The sequence below is a fragment of the Lithobates pipiens genome, unplaced genomic scaffold, assembly GCF_037356315.1.
Source record: "Lithobates pipiens isolate NorthernLeopardFrog02 unplaced genomic scaffold, aLitPip1_a1.2 Scaffold_18, whole genome shotgun sequence".
In the NCBI taxonomy this organism is placed as follows: Eukaryota; Metazoa; Chordata; class Amphibia; order Anura; family Ranidae; genus Lithobates; species Lithobates pipiens.
Window position 1 is genome coordinate 492204837 of NW_027507758.1, and position 27069 is coordinate 492231905.

A 27069-nucleotide genomic window follows, 5' to 3' on the forward strand; every position below is an offset into this window, starting at 1 on the left:
GCTATTATTTCTGCGGTGTGTAAGGAACCAATCAGAGAAATCCGTAAAGCGTAGCGGAAGTAGAGTGTCTGGGAGTACAGTATTGGGAGTCAGGTGTGTGTGCGCCCAGGGCAGGGGATAGGAGTGTGGAGAGGAACCGACCAGCGTGGACTTCCTGTGGGGAGTGTTTGATTTGTGAGTACACGCACACACACAGGAACACGGGGCCTCAAGTGCACTGCATCTGTTCAAGCAGTTCTCCCAGAGAGCAGGCTGTAGATTGAGGAGCAACTCTTGTAAAGAAAACATGTACGGTCTGTTTACAGACATGGATGGAGTAAATGAAAGCCTGGCCAGTTCTTGTGACCCCTTGAGGAGACTTCCTGCCCCTCAGACACAACAGGAAGTCACAGGAAATCTCCCAAACATTAAAGTGATTGTAAACAATCACCTTGTAAAACAACCCATTCCATTTAAAATAGAAATGAAAGGCAAAACGTGTGTACGTATAAAAAGAAATAATTATAAACACACCTTTCCCCTTTTTTTGGAAGGGATCACATTCCCTCTGTTTGTTTTCCGCTAAATAAGAGCTGGGGGAAGGAGAAACAGCAGTACACTGAGCTTTCCAGTGAATGGCTGTTGGGTAGATGTCAGGACAAGTCTGATCATTGCGGGAGAGTACACTGAGCTTGCCAGTAATTGGCTGGGGGGGAGGGATCAAAACAAGTCTGATCATTGGAGGAGAGCAGACTACAGAACTGACCACCATGTGCTCTCCTGCTTAGTGTGGTCATTTTTTAATAGGGATGCAGATGGACTAGCAGGACCCCCAGGGATTTCACATAAAGGAAGTAATACAAAGAGAAAAGGATACTTTCTCATACAAGTACATGGTAAACAGAGACATGGGGAGGAGAAGCTGCGCTGTTTAAAGGTCCAATCCACATAATTGCTTGTAGGTGTCAGAATGTAATAGAGTGACAGTTCAATTCAGATCCAAACAAACACCCAAGTGAGCCTGATCAACAAATTGTGCCAACACCTTACAAAAAATGTGCCTACCAGCTGGCAAGCAAAAAATGGTTCCCCATTGACGTCACTTTATGACAAAACACGTCTGAGGGAGGATACTTGCTGATGTCACCACGCTAGAAGGACGGGAATTGTTTGTAGCCAAATGGCTCTGCTGATTATGTGCATTTTTAAAGTTTTTAAATGTAAGTGCAATACTGAGTTTTAAAATCAGTTTTGTTTGAAGCAATATTATGCTATGGTTGGTCTTCTCATCTTATGCATGGCTGAGTTACTAAAGCCCCATACACACTGTCAGTTTTTCTGCTGAGTTTTTTCCTTCAGATTTACCAAAACCATATAGTGCAAGGGCCTGCCTGATTGCATACAAATTGAAACTCCTAAGGTTTGACCTCATATTATATGGTTTTGGCAAATCTGAAGGAAAAACTGATAGTGTGTATGGGGCTTAAGTCTCTATATCTGAGTCCTACGGCACCCGGGGAGTTTGGAGAACCTATGCAGCCATCCACCTTAAGCTTGCCCAGACCATCCTATACAAGCAAAGGCCTTGGCTGAGCTATAGCCATCTGCCTGGTTCTGGTTGCCAGCTGGTAGGCACGTTTTTTTGGAAGGTGGTGGCACAATTTGTTGATCAGGTCACTTGGGTGTTTGTTTGGATCACTCTATTACATTCTGACACCTACAAGCAATTGTTTGGATTGAACCTTTAAACAGTGCATCTTCTCCTTCCCATATCTGTTTGTGTATATCTTGCAATAAGTTGCTGCTCCTTGGACTTTTTTTTTTATCCTTTATTTAATATTTTCATTAATTATTTACCAAGCACAGTTTTTTTCCTTTTATTATAGCAGAGGCTATATCAGGAAGATAAAATGTTGAGTTTACATATTCTTTAAATTAAAATGAATGACCCAGCTCTGCTAGGGTTAAATCCTCATTAAAGTAGAGCTAAAGGCAAAAATATTTTCCTTAGTTTCAACAATCTGATGCATGTGAGGTTCGGTTCTCACGTCTTGATTGGCTAGCGTGGGATGATGTCACTACAATGCATGCGCAGGAGTCCAGCCCTCTTGGAATGCAGGCAGTGTGCTGTACAGAACAGTCACAGTGTATGATCTACAGAGGACTGCAAACAGGCAGGTAGGAGGATTTTATTGAAGAAGGGAGACTGCATTTTTCATCTGCAAAAAAGAGCCTGTCTGCAGTTTTCTTCTTCTTTTTTTTTTTTTTTTTTCCACTTTAATTTCTTTTTGTTATTTTAGATAGACTAAGGAAGGGTTACAACCCCTGTCAGGTAGGGTTGCCACATCATCCATTTAATCCAAGACGCATAGTAATTACACAGGTTCTGAGCTGATTTAATGCAGGTAAGGCTCCAAGTGAGTTTAATTACAATCTTAATCAGCCACAGACTCTGTGTAATTAATGTGTGTCTTGGATTAAAGCAGGGATATGCAAATAGTGGACCTCCAGCTGTTGCAAAACTACAAGTCAGATCATGCCTCTACCTCTGGGTGTCATGCTTGTGGCCTTCAGTCTTGCTATGCTTCATGGGACTTGTAGTTCTGCAACAGCTGGAGGTCCGCTAATTGCATATCCCTGAATTCAAGGGATGATGTGGCAACCCTACTGTCGGTTTTTTTTTTCGTGCCATCTGTGGCACATTGGGGGGCTTTCCTGCCAGTTTCTGCCCTATAGCCAAAACAGGAAGTGCGAGAAAATCCCTCAACGTGATAAAATCACTGGCTGTCACCAGAATTAGTGTCCCCATTGGAAGATTTCTCCTTTATTACAGTTCTGGTGACAACTAAGATTAGGTATTTTCTTTCACTTTCCTCTTTTTCAATAGATTTAACAAAATGCAATGATAAAAACATTATCAAACAAATGTCAAAAGATGGATGCACCCTCAAATATGGTCAAGGGCCAGATTGTCGTAGTCAAGATGCATATACAAAAAAAAAAAAAAAAAGAGCCAAACCTGACAGGCTAGCCCTACCCAATAGAGCAACAGCTTACTAAGGGTGTAAAACCATAACTGGGAAGGAACATTATAGTAAAGTGGAAATCAAATATTAACTTGGTTACATTGAGAGTTGTGGGAACAATAATGTCCGGTATTATTCCCAATAGCTTACTCCCAAATATATGTTATTTTCTTTTGCTTTTGATAGTAATAATTATAAACAAGGCAAATAGGGTGAATCGCCTAATGGGGACACAGCAGTAAAAATTGACAGCTGTTCTAATCCTTCTCCACTCTGTCCACAACTAATAAAAAATTGCCTTTAGTGTCACTTTAAGTGTAGAGCTAAAGGAATAAGCTGTAATGCCTGGTACACACAGGTTCAACAGAAACCAGCCAACAGTCAAGCCCGGGTGTACACCAGCTGGACTGACAGAAGATGGCTGAAGGGGCATGCTAGAAAACCGGCATCTGATCAGCACTGGCAGCCAATGGCTAACTGATGTGTTGGAGGGGGGGGGGGGGGGCGTCCCCCGTTCAGAACACAATAGCTCAGCGGGGAGTCTGTTGTACTAACATCAGATAGTTAGCGCAGGATGTTTTTTTTTTTTCACTCAGCCTGCTGGGTTGAATGAAAAAAAAGTGCTAGTGTGTACCAGGCTTTATACTTGCCTTGCTCCTTACTCCAGTAAGCTTTAGCCACACACTGCAACCAATCTCTTCTCAAAGACACTTACATGCTGATGTCATCGAGTACCATGCAAAGGGGCTGGAGAGAAGAGGGAGTTAAGAATAAGTTAAAGCCCAATGCCAGGATTTTAGTGAAATCTTCCCCCATCCCCCTCTAACTAACCACTGGTATAAAAAAAAATATCCAGATACCCATTTTAATAACCTGAAGCCATGGTCATGTGACAATCCTCTCTTCTCTTTATTTCCAGGGTCGGTGTTCACATTACTGTCCGTGTGATGTGGACATTTCCTATTGGTGGAGACAACTTCAGCAGCCACGTCCGCTCTCATAGGCTTCATAGACAGGAGAACTTGCAGAGACGGTAAGGGGACCAGTTCCCAAGAAGTTAACAAGCAGGGAAAAAAATGCCTGGTCCGCAAGGCAAGAAATTAACTTGGCTCATTGATGAAACTGTGACTTTGATCCAGGGCTCGACAAATCCCTGGCACCAGGTCGCCATTGTGACCAGAAGTTTTGACCTGGTGCCTGGGCTGCCACCCGTATGCTCACCCCAACCCGCTATATATGCTGGGCTCCACTTGCCCATCTGTGGGCCTGGGACCTGTATAGCGGGTGACACTGGGTAGAGGGGGCGGGGGGAGGAGGAGAGTGGAAACACATCCACTTTCCTCTACTTCTAGTTGTTGACCTGGAAGTGACACAATTTCCGGGTCTCCATTGACTATATCCCCGGCTATCGAGGCTGGGGAAGAATGTATTTCAGTGGAATGTGCATTGCATTACATTCAGCGGAGCACAGGGGAGACTCACTTGTCTCCGTAAAGTGAACCTGTCACCAAAAAAATGATCACATAGGGGACTTTTTGTCCCCTACAGTATCTCACAAAAGTTTTCTTTAAATATTTTATTATATCTTTTAATGTGATGACACTTTGCTACAATGTAAAGTAGTGAGTGTACAGCTTGTATAACAGTGTAAATTTGCTGTCCCCTCAAAATAACTCAACATACAGCCATTAATGTCTAAACCGCTGGCAACAAAAGTGAGTACACCCCTAAGGGGAAATGTCCAAATTGGGCCCAATTAGCCATTTTCCCTCCCCGGTGTCATGTGACTCAGTGTTACAAGGTCACAGGTGTGAATGGGGAGCAGGTGTGTTAACCACATGCTGACAAGCCTCCGTCATTATACTGCGGCAGGTCGGCACGAGCCTGAAAATCGGCTTGGTGTAAGTCGGCACCTTTAAGGGCAATTGCATGCATGCGCCCGCTGCATGGCGGGGGGCACAATGCACATAGCCGCCAAAATAATTCAAAACACACAGCCATTAATGTCTAAATCACTGGCAACAAAAGTGAGTACACCCCTAAGTGAAAATGTCCAAATTGGGCCCAAATTATTTTCCAGCACTGCCTTAACCCTCTTGGGCATGTAGTTCACCAGAGCGTCACAGGTTGCCACTGATGTCCTCTTCCACTCCTCCATGATGACATCACGGAGCTGGTGGATGTTAGAGACCTTGCACTCCCCCTTCCATTTGAGGATGCCCCACAGATACTCAATAGGGTTTAGGTCTGGAGACATGCTTGGCCAGTCCATCACCTTTACCCTCAGCTTCTTTAGCAAGGCAGTGGTCATCTTGGAGGCGTGTTTGGGGTCATTACCATATTAGAATACTGCCCTGCGGCCCAGTCTCCGAAGGGAGGGACTCTTGTGCTGCTTCAGTATGTCACAGTACATGTTGGCATTCATGGTTCCCTCAATGAACTGTAGCTCCCCAGTGCCAGCAGCACTCATGCAGCCCCAGACCATGACACTCCCACCACCATGCTTGACTGTAGGCAAGACACGCTTGTCTTTGTACTCCTCACCTGGTTGCCGCCACACACACTTGACAACATCTGAAACCAATAAGTTTATCTTGGTCTCATCAGACCACAGGACGTGGTTCCAGTAATCCATGTCCTTAGTCTGCTTGTCTTCAGCAAACTGTTTGCGTGCTTTCTTGTGCATCATCTTTAGAAGAGGCTTCCTTCTGGGACGACAGCCATGCAGAATAATTTGATGCAGTGTGTAGCGTATGGTCTCAGCACTGACAGGCTGACCCCCCACTAGGGGTGCAATGGATCGTCACCGATCTGTGATCTGAACGGGTCACCCTGTTCAGATCGGCACACGCCGCGATCCGAGGAGTGCTCTGCAGCCTTAGGAAAGGCCGCGGCTTTTAGCTCCAGAGCGGCGGCCATCTTTGTACACGTGGCGGCCGTTTACAATGTGATTGCTCCGTCAAATGACTGAGCGATCACTTGTAAACAAACCGGCGTCATGTCATGATGCCGTTTCCTCTCTCCCCTCTGTGTACCGATCTGTACAGTGGAGGGGAGAGATCGGATGGCAGCAGCGCTGTGGGCTGGATCTGTAGTGCCCACAGCGCTGCTCTGTGACAATTGCAGTCACAGCCATCCCTCCATACCTAGCCAATACTCTGCCTTACCCAGCCAATACTCTGCCTTACCCAGCCAATACTCTGCCTTACCCAGCCAATACTCTGCCTTACCCAGCCAATACTCTGCCTTACCCAGCCAATACTCTGCCTTACCCAGCCAATACTCTGCCATGCTCAGCTGTATCCAGCCATACTCAGCCAATATTACAGTGGGGGAGATGATGTCCATTACAGTGGGGAGATTGTGGATATTACAGTGGGGACTATATGGTGGTGGAATTTTCACAGGTTTTTGCAAATTCAATTATAATTTGCTAATCCGAAAAATGATCCGATCCATGACTCTGATCCGAGGAATGATCCGATCTGTGAGTTTTTTTGATCCGTTGCACCCCTACCCCCCACCCCTTCAACCTCTGCAGCAGTGCTAGCAGCACTCATACATCTATTTCCCAAAGACAACCTCTGGATATGACGCTGAGGATGTGCACTCAACTTCTTTGGTTGACCATGGCGAGGCCTGTTCTGAGTGGAACTTGTCCTGTTAAACCGCTGTATGGTCTTGGCCACCATGCTGCAGCTCAATTTCCAGGGTCTTGGCAACCGTCTTATAGCCTAGGACATCTTTATGTAGAGCAAAAGTCCTTTTATTCAGACCCTCACAGAGTTCTTGGCCATGAGGTGCCTTGTTGAACTTCCAGTGACCAGTATGAGAGAGTGAGAGTGATAACACCAAATGTAACCACTTACAGACCTGAAGATTTTCCTCCTTAACCACCTCAATACAGTGCAGTTACACCCCCCTTCCTGACCAGACCAATTTTCAGCTTTCAGCGCTCTCACAGTTTGAATGACAATTACTCAGTCATCCAACACTGTATCCATATGAAACTTGCATCCTTTTTTCCACACAAATAGAGCTTTCTTTTAGTGGTATTTAATCACTAGTGGGTTTTTTATTTTTTGTGCTATAAATAAAATAAAACGTAAATTTTGTGAAAAAAATGCCTTTTTCTTCGTTTCAGTCATAAATTTTTGCTAATTAGTAATTTTTCTTCATAAATTTTGGCCAAAATTTATTCTGCTATATATCTTTGGTAAAAATAACCCACATTAGTATATATTATTTGGTCTTTGTGAAAGTTATAGAGTCTACAAACTATGGTGCCAATCACTGAAAATTGATCACTTCTGATCAGGCCTTCAGTACATCAGGTGTACCTCATTTCTTGAGACACTAACAAGTCAGGAAAGTACAAATACCCCCCAAATGACCCCTTTTTACAAAGTAGACATCCCAAGGTATTAAGTAAGTAGCATGGTGAGTTTTTTTAAGTTGTCATTTTTTCCCACAATTCTTTGCAAAATGAAGATTTTTTTTTTTTTACTAAATTGTCATATTATCAGGTTATTTCTCACACACAGCATATGCATACAACAAATTACACCCCAAAATACATTCTGCTACTCTTCCCGAGTACGGCGATACCACATGTGTGAGACTTTTACACAGCCTGGCCACATACAGAGCACTAACATTGATGTAGTACCTTCAGACGTTCTACGAGCAAAAATGACGCATCTCATTTCTCAACCACCTATTACACTTTTGAAGTCCCTGGAGTACCAGGACAATGGAATTTCCCATAAAATGACCCCATTTTGGAAAGCAAACACCCCAACATATAATCTGTGAGGCATAATGAGTCTTTTGAATGGTTAATTTTTTTCCAGAAGTTTTTGGAATATGTGGAAAAAAATTAAAATGCATTTTTTTTTTACACAAAATTGTCAATTTATAAGTTATTTCTAACACATAGCATGTATATAGCAAAAATTACACCCCAAAATACATTCTGCTACTCCTCCCGAGTATGGCGATACCACATGTGTAGGACTTTTACACAGCCTGGCCACATAGAGAGGCCGAACATTGAAGTAGTACGTTCAGGCGTTCTAGGAGCATAAATGACACATCTCATTTCATTCCTACCCATCACAATTTTGAAGGTCCTGGACCACAGGACAGTGAAATTACCCACAAAATGACCCCATTTTGGAAAGCAAACACCCCAACGTATATTCTATGAGACATGGGCTGCAAATAGGTACTCGGGTACTCTGATGGGCTGGAGATAGGTACTCGGGTACTCTGATGGGCTGGAGATAGGTACTCGGGTACTCTGATGGCCTGGTGACAGGTACTCGGGTACTCTGATGGCCTAGTGACAGGTACTCGGGTACTCTGATGGCCTGGTGACAGGTACTCGGGTACTCTGATGGCCTGGTGACAGGTACTCGGGTACTCTGGTGGCCTGGTGACAGGTACTCGGGTACTCTGGTGGCCTGGTGACAGGTACTCGGGTACTCTGATGGCCTGGTGACAGGTACTCGGGTACTCTGATGGCCTGGTGACAGGTACTCGGGTACTCTGATGGCCTGGTGACAGGTACTCGGGTACTCTGATGGCCTGGTGACAGGTACTCGGGTACTCTGATGGCCTGGTGACAGGTACTCGGGTACTCTGATGGCCTGGTGACAGGTACTCGGGTACTCTGATGGCCTGGTGACAGGTACTCGGGTACTCTGATGGCCTGGTGACAGGTACTCGGGTACTCTGATGGCCTGGTGACAGGTACTCGGGTACTCTGATGGCCTGGTGACAGGTACTCGGGTACTCTGATGGCCTGGTGACAGGTACTCGGGTACTCTGATGGCCTGGTGACAGGTACTCTGATGGTTTGGTGACTGGTATTTGGGTACTCTGAAGGGCGGTGACAGGTACTCGTATGGACTGTGACAGGTACTCGGGTACTCAGATGAACTGTGACAGGTACTCGGGTACTCAGATGAACTGTGACAGGTACTCGGGTACTCAGATGGACTGTGACAGGTACTCTGGTACACAGATGGACTGGAACAGGTACTCGGGTACTCAGATGGGCTGTGACAGGTACTCGGGTACCCTGATGTACTGTGACAGGTACTCGGTACTCTAATGGACTGTGACAGGTACTCGGTACTCTAATGGACTGTGAAAGGTACTCGGTACTCTAATGGACTGTGACAGGTACTCGGTACTCTAATGGACTGTGACAGGTACTCGGTACTCTAATGGACTGTGACAGGTACTCGGTACTCTAATGGACTGTGACAGGTACTCGGTACTCTAATGGACTGTGACAGGTACTCGGTACTCTAATAGACTGTGACAGGTACTCGGTACTCTAATGGACTGTGACAGGTACTCGGTACTCTAATGGACTGTGACAGGTACTCGGTACTCTAATGGACTGTGACAGGTACTCGGTACTCTAATGGACTGTGACAGGTACTCGGTACTCTAATGGACTGTGACAGGTACTCGGTACTCTAATAGACTGTGACAGGTACTTGGTACTCTAATGGACTGTGACAGGTACTTGGTACTCTAATGGACTGTGACAGGTACTCGGGTACCCTGATGGACTGTGACAGGTACTCGGGTACCCTGATGGACTGTGACAGGTACTCGGGTACCCTGATGGACTGTGACAGGTACTCGGGTACCCTGATGGACTGTGACAGGTACTCGGGTACCCTGATGGACTGTGACAGGTACTCGGGTACCCTGATGGACTGTGACAGGTACTCGGGTACTCTAATGGACTGTGACAGGTACTCGGTACTCTAATGGACTGTGACAGGTACTCGGTACTCTAATGGACTGTGACAGGTACTCGGTACTCTAATGGACTGTGACAGGTACTCGGTACTCTAATGGACTGTGACAGGTACTCGGTACTCTAATAGACTGTGACAGGTACTCGGTACTCTAATGGACTGTGACAGGTACTCGGTACTCTAATAGACTGTGACAGGTACTCGGTACTCTAATGGACTGTGACAGGTACTCGGTACTCTAATGGACTGTGACAGGTACTCGGTACTCTAATGGACTGTGACAGGTACTCGGTACTCTAATGGACTGTGACAGGTACTCGGTACTCTAATGGACTGTGACAGGTACTCGGTACTCTAATAGACTGTGACAGGTACTTGGTACTCTAATGGACTGTGACAGGTACTTGGTACTCTAATGGACTGTGACAGGTACTTGGTACTCTAATGGACTGTGACAGGTACTCGGGTACCCTGATGGACTGTGACAGGTACTCGGGTACCCTGATGGACTGTGACAGGTACTCGGGTACCCTGATGGACTGTGACAGGTACTCGGGTACCCTGATGGACTGTGACAGGTACTCGGGTACCCTGATGGACTGTGACAGGTACTCGGGTACCCTGATGGACTGTGACAGGTACTCGGGTACTCTGATGGGCCGTGACAGGTACTCGGGTACTCTGATGGGCCGTGACAGGTACTCGGGTACTCTGATGGGCCGTGACAGGTACTCGGGTACTCTGATGTGCCGGGGCAGGTACTCGGGTACTCTGATGGGCCGGGGCAGGTACTCGGGTACTCTGATGGGCCGGGGCAGGTACTCGGGTACTCTGATGGGCCGGGACAGGTACTCGGGTACTCTGATGGGCCGGGACAGGTACTCGGGTACTCTGATGGGCCGGGACAGGTACTCGGGTACTCTGATGGGCCGGGACAGGTACTCGGGTACTCTGATGGGCCGTGACAGGTACTCGGGTACTCTGATGGGCCGGGACAGGTACTCGGGTACTCTGATGGGCCGGGACAGGTACTCGGGTACTCTGATGGGCCGGGACAGGTACTCGGGTACTCTGATGGGCCGGGACAGGTACTCGGGTACTCTGATGGGCCGGGACAGGTACTCGGGTACTCTGATGGGCCGGGACAGGTACTCGGGTACTCTGATGGGCCGGGACAGGTACTCGGGTACTCTGATGGGCCGGGACAGGTACTCGGGTACTCTGATGGGCCGGGACAGGTACTCGGGTACTCTGATGGGCCGGGACAGGTACTCGGGTACTCTGATGGGCCGGGACAGGTACTCGGGTACTCTGATGGGCCGGGACAGGTACTCGGGTACTCTGATGGGCCGGGACAGGTACTCGGGTACTCTGATGGGCCGGGACAGGTACTCGGGTACTCTGATGGGCCGGGACAGGTACTCGGGTACTCTGATGGGCCGGGACAGGTACTCGGGTACTCTGATGGGCCGGGACAGGTACTCGGGTACTCTGATGGGCCGTGACAGGTACTCGGGTACTCTGATGGGCCGTGACAGGTACTCGGGTACTCTGATGGGCCGTGACAGGTACTCGGGTACTCTGATGGGCCGTGACAGGTACTCAAATACTCTGATGGACTGTGACAGGTACTCTGATGGACTGTGATTGACAGGTACTATGAGGGGTGGTGACAGGTCCTCTTTATTGGGGGGGGGGGGCAATCAGTATGATTGGTGTACACTGTGTGCGGTAACGAGATGTTACCGCAATCTCCTCCTCACACATGATCGGTGTGTGAGGAGGAGAACCCGGTAACATCCCGTTACCGCGGTTTGTTTACATTTCAGTGATCGGCTGTGAAAGGATCACAGCCGATCACGTGGGTAAACAGCCGACCAATGGCTGTTTACCAGCGTCGGTGACGAGCAGTGTTCCCGGGGAACACGCCGCCACCAACGTGCACGCGCAGCGCGATCGTGCGCATGCGCCGTGCACGTTCGGGGTGTGACCATCTGTGATCGGCCGTGACTTCATCACGGCCGATCACGTGGTAAACAGCCATAACGAATGGCTGTTCACCCCCACGATCGCGCGCATTCCCTGTATAAACGGGAGGCCGTCATATGACGGCCTCCCGCCGCAATAGGTGCGCCGCCTGGCTGTCATTTGACAGCCGGCGGTCGGCATCTAGTTAATGACCAGGCCATTTTTTGCGATACGGCACTGCGTCACTTTAACTGAAAATTGCGTTTTCATGCGGCGCTTTACCCAAACAAAATCTACATCCTTTTTTTCCCCACAAATAGAACTTTCTTTTGGTGGTATTTGATCACCTCTGCAGTTTTTATTTTTTGTGTTATAAACAAAAAAGGGTGACAATTTTGAAAAAAAAACAATATTTTATAATTTTTGCTATAATAAATATCCAAAAAAAAATGAAAAAAGAAATTTCTTCATCCGTTTAGGCCGATATACATTCTTCTACATATTTGTGGTAAACAAAATCCCAGTAGGCGTATATTGATTGGTTTGCGCAAAAGTTATAGCCTCTACAAAATAGGGGATACATTTATGGCATTTTTATTTATTTCTTTTTACTAGTAATGGCAGTGATCTGCGATTTTTACAGGACTGCCATAGACCTTAATGGCTGTGTATTAAGTTATTTTGAGGGGACAGCAAATTTACACTGTTATACAAACTGTACACTCACTACTTTTACATTATAGCAAAGTGTAATTTCTTCAGTGTTGTCACATGAAAAGATATAATAAAATACTTACAAAAATGTGAGGGGTGTACTCACTTTTGTGAGATACTGTATGTGATGAGGAAAAAAAAAGCTAATTAAAAAATGTAAAAAAGTTTTAATTGTAAAAAAATAAAGTTACACCCAAGGACATAAATCCCCCCCCCCCCAAAAAAAATTGAGGCCAAGCATGTAGAAACGTAAATGCACACGGTGGGGCGCTTACGGCTGAAAACGTTGGTTGCGATGCACATTTTACATATCGCGGCGCACGTTGGAATGAGAGCAATAATTCTAGCACAAGACCTCCTTCGTAACGCTAAAGGAATCACTTAAAGCGGAGGTCCACCCTAAAATGGACCTCCGCTCATCGGAATCCCCCCCCCCCTCCGGCGCCACAATTGGCACCTTTCAGGGGGGAGGGGGGTGCAGTTACCTGGATAATCCAGGTAACTGCACCCACTTCCGGGATAGCTGTCTGCGGAAAGGGGCGTAGATTACGCCCCTTTCCGCAACTGCCCGCCCCTTTGCGCAAGTGCCCCGCTGCCTGCTGGGAAACACACAGTTCCCAGAGGCAGCGGGGACCGTCCGGATTGCGCCGTGCGGCTCGCGCATGCGCAGTAGGGAACCGGGAAATGAAGCCGAAAGGCTCCATTTCCTGATTCCCATACCCAAGATGGCGGCGGCAGGACCCGACAGACGACCTAGCCATCGGCTTCGGGTGCCGACATCGCGGGCGCGCTGGACAGGTAAGTGTCACTATTTTAAAAGTCAGCAGCTGCAGTATTTGTAGCTGCTGGCTTTTAAAAAAAAAAAAACGCGGAGTCCCGGTGGACTCCCGCTTTAAATGGGGCCATTGAAGCATCACCTATGGCAAATATAGGGTACTGACATGTTTAAAGTTTGACTAATTGGGTATCTATTTACTCAGTGCAACCTCAGCTTTTAGGCCGCGTACACACGGGCGGACTATCCATCCAACTAAGTCCGTCAGACAATCCGACAGACAGTCCGTCCTACTTTTGAATGAACGGACTTGACCACACACGACGAACAGACAGTCCGCTGAAAGCTTGCGCGATGACGTGTACGGCACGTACGACGGGACTAGAAATACGACGTCCAATACACTGCAATGCAACCTTCGGCCGTGTAAATCCTTTCTGAGCATGCGCCATACTTAGTCCGTCGAACTAGCCTACTCACAAGCGGACTGTCCGCTGAAACCAAGTTTGGACGGACAATATTACGGAAATTCCGAAAGACTTAGTCCGCCAGACTGTCCGCTGAAAAAGTCCACTGAAGCCCACACACGAGCGGATTGTCCGCTGAAACACGTTTCAGCGGACCAAGTCCGTCAGACAGTCCGCCCGTGTGTACGCGGCCTTAGATTTTAGCAAAAAAATTGGGTAATTTATTTAGTTTTTGTGTCTGAACTACCACTATTTTATTTTCTAGGGTGTCTGCTTTCAGAAAATATATAATATTTGGGGTTTTTATGTAATCTTCAGGTTTAAAATTATTTCTTTAAATGTGTGCAAAAAAACACAAAAAGGGCCTTGGCAGCGAACGGGTTAAAGGAGAAGTTCTCCTTTTGGTGTCGCATGTTTTAGCCATAAGATTTGTTAGTTTAAAAAAAAACTGTCTTCTAACTTTTTTTTTAGCTGGCTAATAGATTCAAAGCAAGTTTGTTAAACCCTCCTTAGATCCATTACACTGCACAGAGGCTTAGGAAGAGGTTTTTGCAATCAAGACTGAGCAGGGGAAAATGTAATGTTGGGCTTTAAAAGGGAAGTAAACCCTTCCAAACAACTTGGACCTATAGGTAAGCCTAGATTAAGGCTTACCTGTAGGTCCAAGCAATATCTCCTAAACCTATATGGTTTAGGAGATATTTGCCCGAAAATGGGCACCGCTGTCTACGGCGCATGCGCCGTAGACAGCGGCGCGCAGGCGCACTAAATGCGGCAAATCCAAGAATGGATTTTCCAAATTTGTCGACTCCCGTGCGCATGCGCGGGAGTGACGTCATCGCGGCTTCGCCGTATGACAGCAACGGAGCTGCGAGGCGCGACTCCCGTGCGCATGCGCGGGAGTGACGTCATCGCGGTTGCGCCGCTGTCATTGGTCGGAGCTGCGAGACGCCACCAGCAAGATGGACGCGGCGGACTACAGGGATCAGCGGCGACTTCGCTGGCTCCTGTGTCAGGTAAGTGACACATAATGAGCTACTATGCGATGCATAGTAGTCCATTATGCTTTACCTTTGCAGGGAAAAAAAGAGGAAGTAAACCCATCAGGGTTTACTTCCTCTTTAAGTATTATAGGCTTTTCCTCCATCTCCTTTTCCCATCAGCCCCTACCCTGTCCACCTTTTAGGGGATCCCTGAAGCCTATCCCTCACCCACCTAACAACTGTCCCCGAGCCACCCCCATCAGGGCCCTTCTGTACCTTTTGTATTGTACTGTAATTGTGCACTGCAAAGGTTTTGCTTTGGATTGGGAAGGAGAGGGTTTAGAACCTCTGTTATGTTTTTAACCAACGAAGATAATTGGAAAACTCTGGACAGTCGCACGCCAATAGAAAGTTTCTTGTGCCTTTTTATTGTGAAAACAGGATCACACTATACAAAGCACAGTAAAGCAGTACAAGCTAACGCGTTTCACACTACCACTGCTTTGCTGTGGTTTGTATAGTGTGATCCTGTTTTCACAATAAAAAGGCACAAGAAACTTTCTATTGGCGTGCGACTGTCCAGAGTTTTCCAATTATCTTCATTGGTTAAAAACATAACAGAGGTTCTAAACCCTCTCCTTCCCAATCCAAAGCAAAACCTTTTTCACAGTGAAAGGCACAAGAAACTTTCTATTGGAGTGCGACTGTCCAGAGTTTTCTAATTATCTTCATTCGCTATATGCTTTTGCCAGCACCCGGGGCTCTTCATCTCTCTAGAGGAGAGGCTTTTTGTTCCTGTGGACCTGCTTGGAGCGATGGTATCCTTTCTCTTTATGTTTTTAACCACTTCAGTCCCGGAAGGTTTTACCCCCTTAATGACCAGAGCATTTTTTGTGATTCGGCACTCCGTCGCTTTAACTGACAATTGCGCAATTTTTGTACGACGCTGTACCCAAACAATATTGACGTCCTTTTTTTTCCCCACAAATAGAGTTTTCTTTTGGTGGTATTTGATCCCCTCTAAGGTTTTTTTTATTTTTTGCGCTATAAACAAAAAAAAAGCGATATTTTTGAAAAAAAAGCAATTTTATTTGCTATAATAAACATTATATATACAGTACAGACCAAAAGTTTTGACACACCTTCTCATTCAAAGAGTTTTCTTTATTTTCATGACTCTGAAAATTGTAGATTCACACTGAAGGCATCAAAACTATGAATTAACAAAAAAGTGTGAAACAACTGAAAATATGTCTTATATTCTAGGTTCTTCAAATTGGCCACCTTTTGCTTTGATTACTGCTCCGCACACTCTTGGCATTCTGTTGATGAGCTTCAAGAGGTCGTCACCTGAAATGGCTTTTCCAACAGTCTTGAAGGAGTTCCCAGAGATGCTTAGCACTTGTTGGCCCTTTTGCCTTCACTCTGCGGTCCAGCTCACCCCAAACCATCTCGATTGGGTTCAGGTCCGGTGACTGGAAGCCAGGTCATCTGGCGCAGCACCCCATCACTCTGCTTCTTGGTCAAATAGCCCTTACACAGCCTGGAGGTGTGTTTGGGGTCATTGTCCTGTTGAAAAATAAATGATGGTCCAACTAAACGCAAATTGGATGGAATAGCATGCCGCTGCAAGATGCTGTGGTAGCCATGCTGGTTCAGTATGCCTTTAATTTTGAATAAATCCCCAACAGTGTCACTAGCAAAGCACCTGCACACCATCACACCTCCTCCTCCATGCTTCACGGTGGGAACCAGGCATGTAGAGTCCATCCGTTCAGCTCTTCTGCATCACATAAAGACACAGTGGTTGGAACCAAAGATCTCAAACTTGGACTCATCAGACCAAAGCACAGATTTCCACTGGTCTAATGTCCATTCCTTGTGTTCTTTAGCCCAAACAAGTCTCTTATGTTTGTTGCCTGTCCTCAGCAGTGGTTTCCTAGCGGCTATTTTACCATGAAGGCCTGATTCACACAGTCTCCTGTTAACTTGTTCTAGAGATGTGTCTGCTGCTAGAACTCTGTGTGGCATTGACCTGTTCTCTAATCTGAGCTGCTGTTAACCTGCGATTTCTGAGGCTGGTGACTCGGATGAACTTATCGTCCGCAGCAGAGGTGACTCTTGGTCTTTCTTGCCTGGGGCGGTCCTCATGTGAGCCAGTTTCTTTGTAGCGCTTGATGGTTTTTGCCACTGCACTTGGGGACACTTTCAAAGTTTTCCCAATTGTTCGGACTGACTGACCTTCATTTCTTAACCACTTCGGTACCGCGCTATTGCCAAATGACGGCATTAGCGCGGACCTACATTTCCGGGACTACGTCTATTGACGTCGTCCCGTGTACGAGCGGCCTGCGCGCCCCCTGAGGGGCGCGCGCGGCGCGCTCTGTGATCGGCGAGTCCATGAGACTCGCCTGATCACCGATCCGTGCAAGGGGTCGATCCCGACCCCTTATCACGTGATCAGCTGTCAGCCAATGACAGCTGATCATGTGATAGAACGGAGCCGGTAATCGGCTATTATTCCTCCTCGCGCTGACAGCGCGAGGAAAAAAAAAAAAAAGCCGATCACCGGCGGTGATGTCCCGATCACGGCCAGTAATGTAAGCGCTCACCTGCCCCCTGCCAGTGCCCACCTGCCCCCTGCAGTGCCAATTTAATAAAAGTTAGTGCCCCCCGTCAGTGCCACCCAGCAGTGCCCACAGTGCCACCCAGCAGTGCCACCCACAGTGCCACCCACAGTGCCACCCAGCAGTGCCACCCAGCAGTGCCACCCACAGTGCCCACAATCTGCCTCAAAGGTGCTGCACCCCAGTGCCGCCCATCAGTGCCCAGCAGTGCCGCCCAGCAGTGCCACCTATCAGAGCCACCTATCACTGCCACCTATCAGTGCCCATCAGTCCCATCTATCAGTGGTACCCATCCGTGCCACCCATCCGGCCATCTTATCTGTGCCGCCTTAGCTGTGCCCATCGGTGCCGCCTTATCTGTGCCTATTAGTGCCGCCTTAACTATGCCTATCAGTGCAGCCTATCAGTGCCCACCAATGCAGCCCATCAGTGCCCACCAATGCAGCCTATCAGTGCCGCCTAATCAGCGCACTTCAATGAAGGAGAAAAATGACCCGTTTGCAAAATTTTAGAACAAACTATTAAAACATGATTTTTTATTTTTTTTGCATCTTTTTTTGTTTGTTTAGCAAAAAATAAAACTCCGAGCTGTAACTAAATACCACCAAAAGAAAGCTCTATTTGTGGGAAAAAAATGATAAAAATTTCATTTGGGTACAGTGTTGTATGCCCGCGCAATTGTCATTCAAAGTGCATCAGCGCTGAAAGCTGAAAATTGGTCTGGGACTGAGGGGGGTTTAAGTGCCCAGTAAGCAAGTGGTTAAAGTAATGATGGCCACTCGTTTTTCTTTACTTAGCTGCTTTTTTCTTGCCATAATACAAATTCTAACAGTCTATTCAGTAGGACTATCAGCTGTGTATTGTATCCACCTCCTGCACAACACAACTGATGGTCCCAACCCCATTTATAAGGCTTGAAATCCCACTTATTAAACCTGACAGGGCACACCTGTGAAGTGAAAACCATTCCAGGTGACGACCTCTTGAAGCTCATCAACAGAATGCCAAGAGTGTGTGAAGCAGTAATCAAAGCAAAAAGTGGCTACTTTTGAAGACCCTAGAATATAAGACATATTTTCAGTTGTTTCACACTTTTTTGTTAAGTATATAATTCCACATGTGTTAATTCATAGTTTTGATGCCTTCAGTGTGAATCTACAATTTTCAGAGTCCTGAAAATAAAGAAAACTCTTTGAATGAGAAGGTGTGGCTAAACTTTTGGTCTGTACTGCATGTATGTATGTGTGTGTGTATGTGTGTATATATATATATATATATATATATATATATATCTCCATCAGTTTAGACAAATATATATTCTTCTACATATTTTTGGTAAAAAAACATTTATGGCATATTTTTTATTAGTAATGGCTGTGATCTGACACTATTTTGGGACCATTGACATTTATACAGCGATCAGAGCGAAAAATAGCCACTGATTACTGTATAAATGTCACTAGCAGGGAAAGGGGAACACTAGGGGGCGATCAAGGGGTTAACTGTGCTACTTACATACGTATGGTTACGTATACCAATGAGAACTCCCCAACATCAAGGGTCTTGCCCCTCTGTTAGGTTTTTAATGCTTTTTGTTGTCCCTGCTAGGCAGATGTTCCCTCTATATTGGTGTTGTTGACTGCTGTCATCAGAACTGGAGGTGGAGGAAAATCCTACATTTAACCACTTGCTTACTGGGTACTTAAACCCCCCTCCTGCCCAGACCAATTTTCAGCTTTCAGCGCTGATGCACTTTGAATGACAATTGCGCGGCCATACAACACTGTACCCAAATGAAATTTTTATCATTTTTTCCCACAAATAGAGCTTTCTTTTGGTGGTATTTAATTACAGCTCGGAGTTTTATTTTTTGCTAAACAAACAAAAAAAGATGCAAAAAAAAAGAAAAACATGTTTAATAGTTTGTTATAAAATTTTGCAAACAGGTCATTTTTCTCCTTCATTGAAATGCGCTGATGAGGCGGCACTGGTGGGTACTGATAGGCACAGTTAAGGCGACACTAATAGGCACAGATAAGGTGGCACTGATAGGCACAGATAAGGCAGTACTGATGGGCACAGATAAGGCAGCAAAGATGGGCACAGATAAGATGGCACGGATGGGTGGCACTAAGGGGCACTGATAGGTACCACTGATAGATGGGACTGATGGGCACTGATAGGTGGCACTGATAGATGGGACTGATGGGCACTGATAGGTGGCACTGATGGGCGGCACTGATGGGCACTGGTAGATGACACTGATGGACACGGATATGTGGCACTGAGGTGCAGCACTGTTGTTGAGGCAGATTGTGGGCACTAATAGGTGGCACTGTGGGTACTGATGTATGGCATTGTGGGGCACTGATGTATGGCACTGATGGGTGGCACTGCTGGGTGGCACTTTTATTAATAACTGGCTGGTACTGGCAGAGGGCAGGTGGGCACTGATAAGTTGGTGATCGGTTTTTTTTTTTCTCTCCTTGCGCTGTCAGCGCGAGGAGGAAAAATAGCCGATTACCGACTCTGTTTTGTCACATGATCAGCTGTCATTGGCTGACAGCTGATCACGTGGTAAGGGGTCGAGATCGACCCCTTGCTCGGTTCCGTGATCAGGCGAGTCTCATAGACTCGCCGATCACAGAGCGCGCAGGCCGCTCGTGCACGGGACGACGTCAATAGACGTCGTCCCAGCACAGCAGGTCCACGCTGTAGCCGTCATTCGGCTATAGCGCGGATCTCTAGTGGTTAAAGTTGCCAGAAAAACTAGAATAAAGTAGTAAAACCTCAAATGGGGGGGGGGGGGTTATTCCTGTGACAGGTTGTCTAAGAGGTGACTTGCCTTATCTTGGAGAGATTTCTTCTCATTATTTATCCTTTCTGTTTATGAGACAAGAAGTGAATGAAAATCTCTCAACACAGATGACAATGAAAAAAAAACTACCATGTTTAACCATTCCCTATGCCATCCAAAATAAAAAAAACAAAAGGTTTGGGTAAAGCTGCACGATTCTGGCTAAACTGAGAATCACGATTTGTTTGTTTAGAAGATAGATCACAATTCTCTCAAGATTCTCGTGGCGTAACATCATCTTTCACATTAAAGCAAAGAAAAAAAATTGGGCTAACTTTGACGTTTCGTTTTGTTTTTATTCATTGAAGTGAATGTTTTCCCCAAAAATTGCATTTGAATGACCGCTGGGCAAATACAGTGTGACATAAAATATTGCAGCTATTGCCATTTTATTCCCTAGGGTCTCTGCTAAAATATATATAATGTTTGGGGGTTCCAAGTAATTTTTAGCAAAAAATATTGATTTTAACTTAAGAATGAAGTGCCAGAAAAAGATTGACTTTAAGTGGTTAAACTTCCTGCATTTACACTTGAAAAGGTATCTTTTGACAGCTGAGTGAGCAGATCGTTTCTCTGCTTGTTTATATGAAAGAATCGGCAACCTCTGCAGGAGAGATCGTCAGAGGGGGTGAATCGAGATCAAGATTAATTGTGCAGCTCTAGGTTTGGGTTATTGATATACTTTAATGGCTGTGCTTGTGCATATTATTATTATTATTATTATTTATTAGTTATTGTCATCTTGATTACTGCTCTAATACACTGAATTTTTGTGGACACATCATTGCACTGTGGTTGTCACTGCAGATAGACCTGAATCATACTAAAAAATATAGTCCTGCATCTCCTGGTAGGGTACCCTACAGACTTGAAACCCCCACTCAGCTGATAAATGGTTCTGTCTACATTCCTAGTGTTTGTTCTGCACCACAGATAAAGACTCCACTTACAGTATTGGAGATCCTGGGGGGTACCAGAATGTACATGACATTTTTTAAAAGTGATTGTAAAGGTTGTTTTTCTTTGTTTAAATAACAAATATATACTTACCTGCTCTGTGCAAGGCTTTTGCACAGAATATCCCCAATCCTCCTCTTCTGGGGTTCCCTGGCAGCCCTCCTGGCCCCTCCTCTTCATTGGTTGCCCCCACCAAGGAGAGCCACTGTCCATTGGGGCACCCGTGCAGGTGCGCTCATGAGTCCTGCTGCTGCGTCCATTGACACGGATAGCAGGAATCAGCCCGCCCCCTGCTCCCATGTCACTGGATTTGATTGACGACAGCAGGAGGCTGCTGCTACCAATCTATCCAATGAGGACAGAGACAGAGGCTGGAGCCGCTAGGCTCATGTTTGTCGCTGGAACGAAAGGTTTCAGGTAAGAAAAAGAGAGTGCTCTAGGAGGGCAACTGCAGCACAGGAGGTTTTTCACCTTAATGCATAGACTGCATTAAGGTGAAAAACCTTGAGACTTTACAACCCACAAATGCAATATTCCCCCTGCACATATTCCTGATAATGGCTATTCCATATTGCTGGATGCTGTAATGACCACAGACTGGGAACTGTAGACAATCCAAGTGAAGAAATGTCACCAGCACACCAAGGATTCCTCAAAATGGGTCAAGTTTTATTCTCATGGTCACATGGTAAACACAAGGCAGCGCAAATGATGTCACCCATTTTGAGGCATTTTTTGTGTACTGGTGGCATTTTTTCACTTGAGATTTTTTAAGGTCCCCAGAAAGCTGCCATAACTAATGCTGACAACTAAAAATGCTGGTTGTCGGGTTTGCCGGAGCAGCTTATTTCCATATTAAATACTTGGGCAGATCTATATTTCCACATGCATGGTCATGCAAATGTACATTGCATTTTTTATTGTTTTTATAGTTGAATTTGGAGTTCATCTTTAATTATTATTATTATTATTATTCAGGATTTATATAGCGCCAACAGTTTGGCAGTGCTTTACAATATGAGGGCACTTACAATACAAATCAATACAGGAGGGATCAGAGGGCCCTGCTTGTTAGAGCTTACAATCTTTAATGTTATTTTGCAAAGTTCAGTTACCCAAGGCAACGATCTTCCAACCTTCTGCTATTACAGAGTAGTGATTGCTAGAGAGCTTTGACATGAGAGCTAAAACAAAAAGAACTTATGTCAGCCTCTACGTTCAGGTACTGTTAGAAAGGAAGACATGCGGCATGTCATGGGTCACTTTAAAACTATAGTGTAAGTTTTACTGTTCAACAGAAATCTAAGTTTCATTAGTCTTATTAATGTGAACATCTGAATGGTTTCTGTGGAAAACTGCATGTTATTCTTTTAATAGTATGACATGTTTAAAACTTTGGCATAAAAATCAAATTGTGAGCCTTGTTTTATTTTCTTCTTCCTAGGCGCTTATAAGTAACGACAATGACTTCAAAGTGGGATTCCGGTCATTCCTGTGCTGTTTTAAGCCTGGCCATCAGCAAAGAAAGAATTGTTGCTTCAGGGGCTGAATGTGGGGAGCTTACTATCTGGAGTGAGCAGGGACACCCCATAGGAAAACTGAACTTCCATGGCGAGGATGATGTAGCTGGGATTGTCTTCTCTCCAACTTCTTCCACAAAACTTTATGCTTCTCATGGCGAGACCGTGAGTGTGCTGGACACCAGGGTTTTCACCAAGCCTGTGGAAAGCTTCAGCATCAGTAAAGAAGAAATCAACTGCATTTCTGTCAATGAACTGGACAGTCTATTGGCTGCAGCTGATGACTCTGGCACAGTGAAAGTTTTGGATCTGCAAACTAAAAATGTCTGCCGTACACTGCAGAGGCACACTAACATCTGCTCCGCGGTCACTTTCAGGCCCAGCAGACCTCAGAGTCTTGTGTCATGTGGACTTGACATGCAGGTAGGTTAGAGCTCCATATCTGATTTCTCTGTGTACATGATTCACATTTAAAAATGAACTCCAGGCAAGCAGTTAAAATGCATATAAGAATTGTACAACTAAAATGCAGATCTCTGACTTAAAAACATGCCAGCTTTCTAATTGGTTGATGAGGTGGAAGTAGCACACTGACAAATTTATTGGTTTCATCAGCTTGTTGGCATGCTGCTGTAAGCACATGTGCTTACAATACAGCCTTGTTGTCTTGGTGCTAGATCTTCCTTTCAGAGTGCTGCTGTACACATGATTACAAGAGGCTAATTATTTTAAAAAGTCAGGAATTTTGGATTCAAATTAAATTTTAACTTAAATGAATAAATCCTAGATCCACAAAAACACTGCAGCGCTTAATACATAATGCTCCCAATTAGGTGCATAATTCTTCCTCAGATGCAGCCCTTCACAGATCAGGAAATTTTCAGTAAACTGCAAAAAACACACAAGCGGGCACAAGCTCCATGTGCATTACCACCAATTTATTATGAAGCCACAGCCAAATGGATACTCACAAACATATAAAAACAGCAGGCATGTAACATAGATGCTTCAGTCATGGACAGAACGTCCCATCATTGAACCATCTGGTCTGAAAGTCGACGTGTTTCGGTAGACCCACATCCTCAGAGCTAAACCGGGTTCGTGTTAATAGTGAAGACTTACCAGACTCGCTGGTGTGAACACTAGGTAATGAGGTAAATTCCATTCCTGTAGTAAGCAGACCATACTTTCAATACTTCCTGTAAATAATGGTCATTATAATAAACTTTAAGCATTTTATTCATGGGTTTATGATTTTTCTTGTTTGGGAACACACTACCACAATATATATGACATATCCTTTTTTGTGTTTCAGGTGATGCTTTGGAACATGCAGAAGACAAGACCACTGTGGATAACAAACCTTCAACATTTGGCTCAGGATGAAGAAGATATGGAAAATCACCAGTCTCCAGGCCAGCTCTTCAATCCACCTCTGGTACATTCGCTTTCTGTCTCTTCTTGTGGAAATGTCTTCTGTTGTGGGGCTGAAGATGGTAAAATCCGATTATTCCGGATATCGGGAACCCGATTTGAGGAGGAGCTGTGTTTTAAAGCTCACGCTCAAGGTGTCTCTCAAGTCAGCTTTTTTGAACAAAATCCTGGCAAAACCATTTTACTATCTGGAGGTAATGATGGTAGAGTTTGTCTCTGGGACATCAGCAAGGACACCACACAGCCTCAAAAACAGAAACGTAATTCTAGAAGGTCCTCATCTAATGCAAAGTTCCGGCAAATGGCAGAGGTTGCTCCAAGAGTTAGCTCAAAACTTTGTTTTGAACATGGGGAAAAAGTGAACTGGATTTTAGGAGCTGAACTTCAGGGAAATAAAGTGGTACTGGTGGCAGATCCAAGCAGTTCCATATCCATGTATCAGTTAGGAGAGCTATAGGGGAACTTCAAATTATTTTATTTAGGAAATGGATTTGTTATGTGGAATAACCAGCTTATACAATTTTTTGCAGTGCCTTAACAAAAATTCTTGCCACACCAAGTAAATGTGATCTGGAAAAATTCATGATCATAGAGCGCTTATTCCATCAAACAGCAGAATGCAGATATGTAGACATGTTTCATTTTGGTTGCATCTTTTTGCAGAATTTGAAAATTTGGATCGCTTGATGGGGTTGTCCACTTGTGAAAATCTCATCTCTTTTATTGTTAGGAGCTTTTATTATTAAGGAACAAAAATCATGAATTTCAATTGTTACAGGCTATGGTTGCAGAGGTTCCTGCTGTTGATGCTTGGTATTTTGTCTTGGAGCGGTCAGTCTAAAATTCCCATTTCTTATAGAAAAGGGAAATATTTTTACACTGAGAATGTTCTATCTAAATATTGCTGTGCTTGGGGATGCAAAATGATCAGTATATCCAGAGGTCTAGGTACATGAATTTATATGCAAATTGAAATGTAAAAGTTGTGGCTCTGCCACATGTTAAGCTGGCCATAGACCATTCCAATCTCGGCCGGTTCAGCAGGGGCCGGCCAAGATTCGAACCAGGTATGGGCAAGCTGAATGTAGCAATCAACTTCGATACAACCAGCCTGTCGGATTTTACATGTGATTATTGTTAGCAGCTGTTATAGCCGCTAACAATAATCAGTGTGTTCTCATGTCGGGGACGGTTTCCCCCGCTGGGAAAACACAATGGCGCCACGGGAGGGATTTCCCTGTCAACACTGACTGTGTTGATGAGGGAATAAAGCGATTTTTTTTTTTTGCAGGAAAGAAAATCGGTCCATCTATGGCTGGCTTTTACTCTGTCTCGTGTGATGGTTGAACAAAAAAAACGAAGTGTTTACCCAGCTTAATAAGCAGTCTTACGCAGCCCTTAGGCGGTGCGAATTTCTTTCCTGCAACCATGAGTTGCAGGAAAGATATTCACATGATTCCCCCATCAACACAAAATGTATTGACAGGGGAATCCCTCCTGCCGAGCAATTGTCTTCTCCCAGTGGGGGGGGAGAAGTCAGTGGTTATCACTAGCAGCCTTTAGCAGCTGTTTGCGATAATCAGAAGCCAATCCGGCAGGCTGGTTGTACCCAAGTTGATCGATCAACTTGGTACATTCAGCCTGCCCATTAATGGGACCCGGCCGAGAATCGAACCGTGTATGGCTAGCCTTAAAAAAACAGTCAGGCTTTATACAGAACTTCAGCTGCTTACCTCTGAATCTACTGAACGTTTTGATATATTTGACTAGCATTTGCATATGCATTTTTTAAATGTTTAGTTAAAATTGTCTCAGGTTTGCTGTAGAACTTGTAAAATGCAACATGCTTTCAGGTGCTTTATGCATTTGCAATCGGTATCAGATATTTTAATTTCCTTCTGACCTGCTTCCAACATACAAGCTGTTTATGCTTTGCCTTTGAATTGTATGGAGTCTACAATAGATATTCCAGTGACTACAAGTCCTGAAGCTGGTCATTTATTGGATGATCCCATTGCTCTGAAACAAATGACCAGACAGTCCCATATCCTTTGTCTTTCTATTACCCAAGAAGTGCATGTTAAATGATCTTACAGTCTTACCTTAAAGTGAAGTTCCACCCTAAAAAAAAAAGTCATTTATGTGCATAACATTACTCACCTCTAAATGCCTGTTGCTAGGGGGTCCCTCATAGTCTGTTTCCTTCAGCTCCTGGGCTCTTGACGTCACTTCCCTCGGCGCAGGAAGGGAGATTAGCTCTGCTCCCTCCCTTTTGTCAATCATCTGGGACACGTCTCAGGTCCCAGATTATTGCGTGGCCAATCACTGTGTGCAGCGCTGCTCGCGCATGCGCAGTGGTTGCCTGGCTGTGAAGCCACAGCCAGGTGCCCACAGTTACAATGTGGGCGCCGTCAAGCAGAGGGGGAGACAAGCGGGGCTTAGATCCCCCGCATCGCTGGACCCTAGGACAGGTAAGTGTTAGATTATTAAAAGTTAGCAGCTGCAGTATTTGTAGCTGCTGACTTTAACAATTTTTTTTTTTTTTTTTTAGCGGAACACCGCTTTAATGAAAGTCTTTTATGGTGCCAGCTTTGCTCTGTCCAGATCTGTTTATTACATATGAATACAAAACATTGCTAGCCCTTCAGATATCTCATGACAGACACCAGTTTCTCAATGTGATCATCCTTAACTGTACTGCAAGCGTCACTTCATGGTGTATACTGTGCATGAACCTTTTGACATCTATAAAGTGTCTATAAGTGAGTAATCCCTAAATGCAGACATGCACTTTTATTGATGACATATCCTATAAAAGTCTTGGATTCCAGGCATGATTTTATTATGACATACAGAGCGATTAGAGGTATTTTTCATGTTGCATGATATTGCATAAGATTATAATTGGGTACCTGTATTTCTTTGCCTCAATGCAATGGCAGGTCTAAGCAAATAAAATAAACCTGATTTAAAAATCTGA

At 45.1% G+C, this 27069-nt stretch overlaps 1 protein-coding gene across 1 annotated transcript; it reads left to right on the forward strand.

Annotated features, from left to right (window-relative positions):
• Positions 1 to 23: 23 nt before the first annotated feature.
• On the forward strand, positions 24 to 27069 carry WDR53 (WD repeat domain 53). Its single transcript, XM_077488601.1, has 4 exons — positions 24 to 174; positions 3925 to 4038; positions 22580 to 23078; positions 23971 to 27069. The coding sequence occupies exons 3-4, from the start codon at positions 22599 to 22601 to the stop codon at positions 24544 to 24546; spliced, it is 1056 nt and encodes a 351-aa protein (XP_077344727.1). The 5' UTR covers positions 24 to 174; positions 3925 to 4038; positions 22580 to 22598; the 3' UTR covers positions 24547 to 27069.

What these genes read in the sequence shown, in the direction of transcription:
- WDR53 (XM_077488601.1), top strand. Translation starts at nt 22,599, where the DNA reads ATGACTTCAAAGTGGGATTCCGGTCATTCCTGTGCTGTTTTAAGCCTG. An exon ending in CATGTGGACTTGACATGCAG is followed by an intron (nt 23,079 to 23,970) that starts GTAGGTTAGAGC and finishes TTTGTGTTTCAG; the next exon opens with GTGATGCTTTGGAACATGCA.